This window comes from Convolutriloba macropyga, chromosome 9 (assembly GCF_964194025.1).
Source record: "Convolutriloba macropyga chromosome 9, txConMacr16.3, whole genome shotgun sequence".
Classification (NCBI taxonomy): domain Eukaryota; kingdom Metazoa; phylum Xenacoelomorpha; order Acoela; family Convolutidae; genus Convolutriloba; species Convolutriloba macropyga.
This window is the reverse complement of record NC_134476.1, coordinates 28,351,138-28,361,663: the sequence shown is the minus strand read 5'-3', so window position 1 is coordinate 28,361,663 and position 10,526 is coordinate 28,351,138. Positions and strand designations below refer to the sequence as shown.

General features: G+C 33.5%; 1 protein-coding gene across 3 annotated transcripts; it reads right to left on the bottom strand.

Annotated features, from left to right (window-relative positions):
• Positions 1-934: 934 nt before the first annotated feature.
• On the bottom strand, positions 935-8,299 carry LOC142345303 (uncharacterized). Of its 3 annotated transcripts, none has more exons than XM_075397288.1 (2): positions 7,241-8,299; positions 935-1,150 (listed from the first exon to the last, which is right to left on the bottom strand). In XM_075397288.1, the coding sequence occupies exons 1-2, from the start codon at positions 8,096-8,098 to the stop codon at positions 1,049-1,051; spliced, it is 960 nt and encodes a 319-aa protein (XP_075253403.1). In that variant the 5' UTR covers positions 8,099-8,299; the 3' UTR covers positions 935-1,048. The 3 variants fall into 3 exon arrangements, with proteins under 3 accessions (XP_075253403.1, XP_075253402.1, XP_075253405.1); XM_075397287.1 differs by lacking the exon at positions 935-1,150 and adding an exon at positions 3,772-3,975; XM_075397290.1 differs by lacking the exon at positions 935-1,150 and adding an exon at positions 5,474-5,522.
• Between the last annotated feature and the right edge of the window lie 2,227 nt (positions 8,300-10,526).

Below are 10,526 nucleotides of genomic sequence, written 5' to 3'. Positions count from 1 at the left end.
TATCAGTGCACAATTTTGTATATAATTATTTTTTGATTTTGTGTTTTTTAATTTGTTTCATTTTCATCAAGATAAACTGAATGAGACACTTGAGAAAGGGATCGGCCCAATAGTGCTCTCCCACAGTCAAAAAGGTGATTGTATTTGTAAAGGTAATTCTGAAGATACTTAATACCCCGGGTCGAGGTTTGGCCAAAAAATAATGTAAGATTAGCGGTGAATAGCGGTGAAAAAAAACTTCTTTCACCGCAAAGCGCCCCATCTTTTAGCGTTGAATGCGGTGAATTTTTCCGGTTCTTAGCGGTGAAAATTTTTTTCACCGCATTCACCGGAATTCTCACAAAAAAGAAACTGCCGTACGAGGGTTCGCACCTCTACCTTCTGCGTGTCACCAACTTCATAATCCACTGCGCCATCTGTCACTTACCTTAATGATATTTCCTGTGAATATGAGATAAGCATTGAAACTAGCGCGGTGAATATTTGTAAGATTTGCAATTTTAGCGGTGAAAAATTTTTTCAGCGCATTCTGCTGGTAGAGGTGAAAATTTTTTTCACCGCATTCTGCTGGTAGCGCTAAAAAAATTTTTTTCACCGCATCCTGCTGGTTGCGGTGAAAAATTATCTTTCACCGCTTAGGCGGTCAAAAAACATTTTTCACCGCTTAAAAGTTTTTTTTCTCCGCATTCATCGCATTGAACGCAGATCTTACATTTTTAATCAAATTCACTGCAAATCTTACATCTTTTAGCAATTTTTAGCGGTGACACCTCGACCCGGGACTTAATGACTGATGAAAACAATTTATTATTGTTATTAGAAAGCGCGTTTAACTGATAAGGCATTGTCGTTTAAGTCTTTATCCAGAGATGCTGTTAAAAATTTAGTCTGTTCCGTCTTAACCTCTCTGTCCGTAACCTATGTCTCTCTGGCCAATGCCTGTTTAGGGTCTCCATACTGGGTTCTCCATACTTGTGCTTTTCAGGACCATTCGAATATTCAGTTTCTGAATTAAGTGCAACAACACTGGCGTAACAGGGGCTTGTTCTCAGCTGTTTTTTTTATAATTATTTGTATCCACATTTGACGCAGATTGGTAATGAGCAGCGTTGTTTTTTTGGTGATATTGGCCACTCAGATTGTGATCGACCTGAAGAAATGGTTAAGTGAGAGCTCTGCTTTGAACAAGCAGTTTTAGTGACATGTTCAAAACATTCACTCCATTCGTTTGAGATACATAAAATTTGAGGGAAAAGAATCAGCTTTGTTGAAAAAACTCTCTTCTGATATTAAAAGATACAAAAGAAATTATTTTTCTATAATTGTTGAAATAAGAAGGAAGAAATATCGTGTAGGTGCGTTGATCGCGGACTTCTATAATTCCAAACATACAAAATTGTTAAAGATCATGTGATATATTATGCCAATCGAGGACTGAGAGATGATGAGTTAAATCTGCAAGAGGAGTAATGTTAGAGTTAGCATTCAACATCAATTTTTGGTTGTTTGAATTATCAAAGCTCGCAGGACCAAATTTTTGATGCCATACCTTACGGTAGTTCATCTAAAATAGAACAGTTGTAAAAATACCCTAACTTTTCCACAAGTATCTAAAAACTCAACGGACGCGGCAAATTTTACAATGAGAATAAATTTTTAAATCGCTAATCTAGAGAGAAATATAATTAACAGTAGCAACTATTTCGTATTAGTCGGTGCCCTCAATTTTTAAAATCAATGTATGTTTTCAATATTAAAAAAAAAAGAGTTTTGAGTGTTTGTAAAAACAACAATACCTGAGCCAAAATTTTGTTGAGCGCGTGACTACTGTAATAGATAACTTCGTCTCCAATTTTCCATTGCCATTCAAAAGTTTTACACACCAAATTAAAAAGTTTCGTACATAAATCATATTTTGTGGGATTTAGTGAATGCGATTGATAGCATTTTCCATATAAGATATAAAAATTTTAAACATTAAACCAATTTTTTTCTTTCATTACATTTCTTTTCATGCATTTTTGGGTCGTTAGAATTTTTGGGTGGCACGGATTAACTTTTCATGAAAATGCCATCCAGAAAGCTTTTGCAACCAGCAAGGCAGTTTTGTATGATCTTTCAAGATTCTTGTAGGAAATGCTTGCCTTGTAAGATTTTGCGAGACAAATTGATTGTCTTTTCAGAAAACCAGCATTTGAATGATTAAGTCTTTTGTCAAAAATTTATTTTTGCAAACTAATTAAGGGCGAGCTCTGTTTTGATAGGCTCAGTTTTATTTTGGCATTATAATCATCAATTGATGAAGAAAACCGTGGAGAGATAGATTTTTGTCTTGATTGAGAAACAATTTGACCAAAACTGACTAACAAAAAATCTGCAGAAGTTGTCTCAGTTCAACAACCTTAGACAAAGCGCTCGCAACAATTAAAATTTATTGTGCTCCATTATTTACCCTTCAAATCAGAAAACATGCACTGTCACAAAATACAATTTTTCTCTTATGAATTCTGAAACAATAAAAACCCTAGAAATTTTGCCTTTAATTTGCTGAGAAGAAACAATTTTCATAAAAATTTATTACACTTTTAACATTTTTTTTTGCTTGCAAACTATTGGGATGTATTAGTTTTATTTTGCACATTTTTTGTCTATTTTTATATCATTTGCATCATTTTACTTCTAAACAGCACTCAAACATATTGTGGATATCGTACACGGGTTGCGCGAACGCGTTCAGTGTAATATTTGGATATTCGAAGAAACACTTATCTTACAGGGTCTGGTAAGAAAAATGATCTTACAAGATTCTCTCAAAATCCAGCAAAAAATTGTAAAATAATCTTTTACTCTGGGCTACGGTCATTTCAACCTTTATGTTTTTGATGACTACTAATTGAGCAAAGTTTTTTTCCGCTAGCACCCCCCCCCCCAGTACTGTATAGCTAAGTTTTATGGTTTGCTCTTTCTGTAAAGGTAATTTATTTTCACAATTACGTTCTTGGTATAGCAACCAAATTTGCAACAATTTTCAGGTAAGTCATAGTAGTAGACCCCTTTAATAAGCACGTAATTCCTGAAAACCCAATAAGAACATTTTTGGTTGTTGTTTACAATATATGCAGTGACTTATTGCTATACACATATGGATTTCAAATAGTGTTTTCTAAATGTATATTCACACTTATTCATGCGCACTAATTCAAATGCATAATGTTTAAAGATAAACAAAAGTGGGTTCCTAATTTAATTTGTGGGGTGTTGGGACGCTAGCGAAAAAAACTATCCTTTAGTAGCCAATACAGAGCGGTCAATAGATTTTCATAAGAACATATACTTTAACATCCGAAATGAAATCTCGTTACATGATGCTGAAATTAGTACTCTATTGCTAACTTTCATTGTTGTCCTTTGCATTGAAATCTGTTAATGTAGAGTTGATTATTTTTCATATTGCATTCATTGGAAGTACCTTGTGAATAGGGAGAGAATAGTTAAAATTGCCCGATGTTAACTAAGTTTGGCAAAAATTGCATCGCACTTCAGTATTATTTCGGCACCAAAATAATCAGAGATTATTTTTGTAACAAATGTCGTTTCCAGTTGTTGTAATAATTGCACCGAATATAGAAAAAATCAAAAACAACCACTGGAAGGGATTCTGCAACCAAAACTTTGCCAAGCAAAGGTTAAATTATAAAAAAAAAACAAATAAATATCACAAGGAGCAGTCTTCTGCTGCTCTTATAAAAAATAAAAACGAGTTGAAGAGTTTTAAGAGACGTTTTTCAAAGAGCAGAAAGACAGTTAAATGAATATTGGGTATTCCATAATTTAATTGTTGTGAAAAGTTGGAGCCCCGTCCATATATCGCCCTCCTTTCACTTGATCCAGCGGGATAGCATTGCTGAGTTCTTCCATTTCCTCGGAACTCAATTGAATGTCGAGGGCACTGACGTTAGCCTCCAAGTTTTTCAACTGAAATATTTTGAATATTTTTGCAATCCTGATCTCTAATTTTTTTTTACAAAAATAGATTGCTTCATGGTGACTGTGGTCCTTATTCTAAATTAGAACTTTTTCTTTCAATGTCAACCGGACAGGTTGTACCCAGATGTCTTCCGGTACCTGGGTAACTGAAAGGGTAAATCAGTACAATAAAGTAAGAGTTGTCTGATTCTCATAATGTTCATCTATCGATGAACCTTGTGAAATCAGACAATTCTTATTTTATTGTACTGATTCACCCTTTCAGTTACTGATACCCCATTCTAAACCTCATTCTGTGTGAGTAAGACAACGAATTTTCAGTTAAAAGAAAACTTAAACATTGAGGACCGGTAATATGCGATTGCACATTATGTTCCAGTTATTCTCAATCGCATCCAAAATGCAAGCTTTTTCAGCGCTCGGTTACTCAAGGAAGGATGGGCTTTTCAAACTGATATAATATTCAGTAGAACTTTTTGAAACCAACTTCAAAAAACAGTTCTCGGCAAATCCAACTTAAAGTAAAATTTCTGAATTAAAAACCTTAAAAATGTGCAAAAATTGTTAGAAAAATAGGAAGTAATTTTTTTTAAAAAAAAATTCAGTTGAGGTTTCAACAGTCCAAGAAGAACAAATATAAAAGAGAGAAATCATGTTTAGACTTGCACTTTTGTCAAGACTTGAATTTAGACTGACAAGTGTAAAAAGTGACGTGACCAAAGCCCTGATTAAATACTGATAAAAGACTTGCAATTAGACGTGCCCAATACTGATATTGACTGGGCGTTCAGTCCTGGTTGACAATAACAATGAAAATTTTAGCAGTCAGAGAATTGTAAAATGTTTAATGAAAGTTCCACACATTGCTCCAATTTAAGATCCTTAATAATTCGGGCATAAAGACTCGTCGGTAGTCCATCTGATGAGTAATCGTGGCAGTGCAATCTTACTAAGTAAATAAGTTGAATAGGTGACTTAAATAAGTTTCGTAGTAAGGACAGTAAAATCTTACTAAGTCCTACAAGAGGCATACATTTGGCAGCGAAATCGTACTAAGTAAGAAAGAGAAATCTTACTATATTACGATACTTAATATACTACTTGCAAGTGGAATATTTAAGTTATAAACTCTGGCTTAAACTTGTAAGAAATTGCAAGTTTTTGTATTTCAGGATCCCAAATCATGCAAGACCGGTTAGTAAGAGTTAGTACAATTTTCACAAGACAATAATGCTCGAATGTCTAGGGTGCCAAAGTGGCTGAGATACAGAAACACTTGACTTTCGATCGAAAATATAAGCAGTTGTTTTCTGATTTTCAAGGAGATGTTTTCCAAAAATAAAGTTTGAAGTGTTTTTGAGAAACAGACTGATAGGGGTACATCTATTCGGTGATTGCTTATTTTAACAAAAAATGTAATAAAATTTGCTATTCCTTTTTCCAATTTTTTAAAATTTGGCGTTCATTGAGTTTTTGGGGTCCTGTGGGCCAGATGAACTTCATTAAATCTCGTCGATGGGTTCTTATTTCGTCCCCTAAATACAATATATATTTTGAGGACATTAATAGACAGAACTCTATGGAAACTTTACAATATTTTGCAGACCTTTAAAGTTTTTTTGTTCGTTTTCGTCCTCTTTTGCCCCTGTTTGTCTCTTATACGAGCAGCTTTTTTGTTGGAGTATAATTTAGATTTTTGAAGCCTTTAGCTAGCTCTGACATTACGTTCACAACTTTTCAAAGTATTTTTTATTTTTGATCATTTTGTCCTTATATCTTTTGCAAAAAAGTGGGTTCTCGATGACTTAAAATAAAAAATAGCAACAATTTTAATGTTAATTTTAATATCTTGTAAATGATTGTAACAAATTGTTCCACCACAAAGTCAAAATTCTATTTAACACAAAGTTAAAAATTGTATTTTAAAAACTCTTTTCTTCATTATTGCTTTACTCTCCGCGAACAAAGAATTTTTTATTCAATGTTACTTCTTTTAAATTAATTTATTGACTTCTAATGCACGGACACTATTTTTTAAGATCCTGAGAATCTTCTTTTGCCTTGATCCTATACTTGCATTCTAAAGTTTACTTTTTGTTTGGAAGCTTGAAATTTAACTTGCTTTGACCATATAGTCTAATTTGTTAATTTTATCTTTAAATTTTCTCAGAACTGACCAAGCTAAAAAAATTTTCACTCAATTTCTGCAAAAGAAGTTAATTTTTTTCACTTATTCAAGAGTTCTGTGTTCGCGTTTTTAAATGACTTTCGAGACGGCACAAAAACTTAAAACCCTAATGCTTTAAATTGAGATTGAGTCCTAAAGATAGTTGTGATAGTATCATTGGTGTTATTTCTGCTCAAGTTGTTTGAAGTAAAAAAATTTATGTTTAAAAGGTGCACTGTTGAAACTTTGGATGTGTAGTTAATTACAACTTGAACAAAGAAAGTATTGAAACTTTCATCCATTTTAAAAAATTTGGTCTCCTTTCGACATTTTTTAAAAATTAAGTTTCAAAAAACAGATTCGGTTAGATTCTCTTCACACACAAAACAAAGCGCTAGAGTACCATAGAAAAATGCAAGAAAAAATATTTGAAAACGAGGAAAACTGCCAGTGTAAATGACGCAAGACTAATGAAATGCTGAGATTGGACTTTGAGAAACAGGTTTACATATCCATGCAGAATAAATATGACATATTGAATAAAAGGTGAAAAAATTATTTAAAAAATTATCAAGTTTGTGTTTCTACTAATTGATTTTTTTAAATTATTTTTTTTTTGAAAAAATTATGCTGATTTCGTCTAATTGAAGATGAACAAGACCAATATCAAGCAACGATACCTATTCTTTTCCAGTAGCGTCAAAACGTAACCTGTTAAAATTGAGAGAATTGTTCTTAAACTACTGGCGCGGGGTTTTAAAAGAAACGGAAAGGGGTATAATGTCAATAAGGTGATTGAAATGATGGTATTATAGACAAATATTATTATTATTATTTAAATGAAAAACGATTTTGGGGCACTTTTGAATTTCACTTTTCAACTCCGATGAATTACGCTAGTGGCTTAAATTCAGATGAGAGCAATTTAGATAATGCGTAAGAGGAAAAAGAGAAAAATGGCTTGTGCTTCATCATGCTGCTTTTCACGTTTAGATATCCGTAATTGCATTATTGCATTATTGTGTAAGGTGGAGAAGAAATCCATTACAAATTTTAAGAGCAGTTTGTGATGGACAATTAACGAACCCTAGCAGTTCCTGGAATTGGCACAACATCGTCTCCTTGAGCCAGAACCCAAGCTAGTGCCAGATTAGCAGCTGAGCACCCTTTCTTTACCGCCAGTTCTTCCACTTTTTCTACTAACTTCACATTGTGATCAAAGACGTGGTTCTCGCATATTGGATACTCTATTCTCCGCCAATCATCTTCGGATATATCGTCTATCTTTTTAATTGTCCCGGTAAGAAGCCCTTTTCCCAAAGGTGAATACGCAACAATACCAATTCCCAGTTCCCGGCATGTTGGGATTAATTCAGCTTCGGCGTCTCTCGCCCAAAGAGACCACTCGAGTTGGACAGCCGCTATAGGGTGTATTGCGTGGGCTTTTCGGACTGTATTTGGAGATGCCTCACTAAGCCCAATACCTCTAATATAACCTTCTTCGACCAGTTTCTTCATTTCGGTCATCGATTCTTCTATGGGTACAGACGAGTCAATACGGTGCATGTAGAATATGTCGATATATGGGGTTCCTAGACGTTGTAGGCTTTTCATACAGGTTTCTCGAAGATATTCGGGTTTATTACTAACTTTGTACCCATCCTCGTAGTAAAGTCCAGTTTTGGTACCAATGAAAAGTTTACCACGCTGCTGAGGTGATAGCCCAGCGATTGCCCGACCAACCAGCACTTCATTATGTCCCATTCCGTACAATAGTGCCGTGTCGATGTACGTGATTCCCAGTTCCATGGCTCTTTTTAGAACAGACACCCCATATTCGTCGGTGTAACCTTCGGGAGTTTTGTATACGTTTGAAGTTAGCGACATTGCGCCATATCCTAACTTTGAACTATTTATAATGCCTCCGAGTGAAACAGTCTGCATTTTTCAAGCGACTTGGATTATTATAATGATGTCACGGATAATGGCACGGGTTATTAAAATTGTCCGAAGTATTTGATAAGTTTATATTTTCAAGGTCTGCAGTTCGAATATATAACAGCTTGAACTGCATTTGCTTAATGAACTTTCTGACTTTCAGTATGAAAAGACTGTAGCATAGACATTTGTTTGGTAGAAGCTGAAGGTCTTGATAGCTGAAAAACTATTTGTAGCTTTTGCAAATGCATTCTTTTTAAACATGCTTTTTAATCATATTATTTTAAATAACGCAATTTGATCAAGAAAACAGTCGATGAAGTCACAATAACAAATTTTGCATTGAATAAACGTATTGCAAAAAACAATAATATTTTGTAACAAAGAGAAATCTTTTTATGTGAACTCGTCTAAGCTTCTTAAGTCACATCTTATTGTCAAAGACTTTCTGTTCATAAGGGAAAACGATCAGCCGAAAAGGTTGCAATAATATAGTTATAGTTGACTCTGTTTCAAATTCTAAGAAATTTAAATACTAACTAAAGGCAATGAAACATGATTCTTTCCGGTTAACCGTTCACTGAAATAATTTAAAAGCACCGCTGAATGAAATACCGCAGAACAGAAAGTTGAGTTCTGCTCCTAGAGTCGAAGGCATCGTTTCTTAAAAATGTTACAGATCATTACACTGTGGCAACAAGCTTTACTTGATAATATTCAAAATATATTCAGCAGCTTCTGTATCCTGCGTTTGTGTTCAGTTATTGCTCCAACAATGTTTTCAAAATGGGGAATATATGCAAAGCCGGCTTTTTCCCTCAGTCGAATTTTAGCATTTTGTTTATGCATCGGAGCGACAAACGCGAAGCATCATTTTCGCATCACATGTTTGAAAAATAATTCAACTTAACAATTGTCATACTGCTGAAAAACACAAAAACTGTAGGAAACAATTTTTCTGAAATACACAAAAACTATACGAAACAATTTTCTGGAGAACGAGGAAAAGAGAGAACGAAAGTCAAAAAGTGCATTAAATTTTTACAAAGTTTTGTACCCTATGGAACAAACTTTTTTGTGCTAGTTACAGGCTCCGATTTGTGTGCTATTTAATTCAACAGAGCAAGTATTTCTTCACTTTAAATTTTCGATTTAGAAGAACGATCGAACAAAATAAAAAATTCAAGTTTTGTCAGATTGTGAGCGCACTTCAGCTAAATCCAAATCGAACAAATCATTTGAGAGTTATTTAATTCAACTGAAATATGGGGTAGACAAAAATTGGAGAAAAATGGGAGAAAAATGGGATAGAGAAATATGGGATAGCTGAGATCAGAACAGCAAAAGATCTAGTTTTTTTGAAAAAAGAAAAAACTGTTTCTTTTAATTTTTTTCTTGTTTATTATTCCTGATGCTTCAACTGACTTTAGAAATTCACCTCTCAACTGGCTTTCGGTTTACTGCAAATCTGAAGGATTCCTTATTATATTTTCGTTTTGCTGAAGAAAAAACAAATCAAATCAAAAATTTTTTGAACAGTACAAAATAAAAACGTTATTGTAATTTCACCCTATACCATATAACCCTACGTAATTTTTTGGAGAGATTGCTGGTTCCATTGGGGTTAACTAAAAAATAAGCAAAAAAAATAAATAATGGAAACGAAGAGAATTTGAATATTTCGAAAAGATGAATTGTACAAGTGCCTCCGAAAAGCACAAACTTGAGATAAAATTATATATGAAGAACGTTTTTGAACAATTTATCGCCAAAAGAGAGATTAAAAATTAATTTTTTGAAAATAATCATATATATATATATATATATATATATATATATATATATATATATATACAGGCATATTGGCATCTAAATCATTTTCTGAATAAGAATAAAAAGCAAGGTTGCTGTCTTAGCCCATTAAAATAGTCAAATGTGAAGTGCACATACGACATATTAAATTTCATTGTGTTCTGGACTATATTATACGAGAATTTTGCCATTAGTCAGTTTCTTCTTTATACCATATATGTCAATTTATTCGGAAATTTTTCGAGATCTAACGAAACTGAAAATTAGGCAGTTTTTAGGCTTCTAATTGTTTGTATGATTGTGAATTGATTCCCAAGAAATCATATATGATCTTTGCATGACTACAAAGAAATGATACAAATCATATATGACCTAGTATGATAACTGAGAGTCGTATATGCTCTAGACTGAAATTTAAAAAATGTATGATTGGTGAACCGTGTCATTACGTGGAGGCCAACATTGTTCTAGCGAATCCTGTCTCAGCAAAGAGCGTAGAGCGTTTTCAGCAACCACTAGCGTCGATAAACCGTCCGATTGTTGTATCGGATTAGATTCTAAATAGTTCCCGTCCATCGTTTTTGACGTGTTGAGTTCATTATATTTAAAAATATGAAATTCA

What these genes read in the sequence shown, in the direction of transcription:
- LOC142345303 (XM_075397287.1), bottom strand. Translation starts at nt 8,098, where the DNA reads ATGCAGACTGTTTCACTCGGAGGCATTATAAATAGTTCAAAGTTAGGA. An exon ending in CAATTCCAGGAACTGCTAGG is followed by an intron (nt 3,976 to 7,240) that starts GTTCGTTAATTG and finishes AAAATATTTCAG; the next exon opens with TTGAAAAACTTGGAGGCTAA.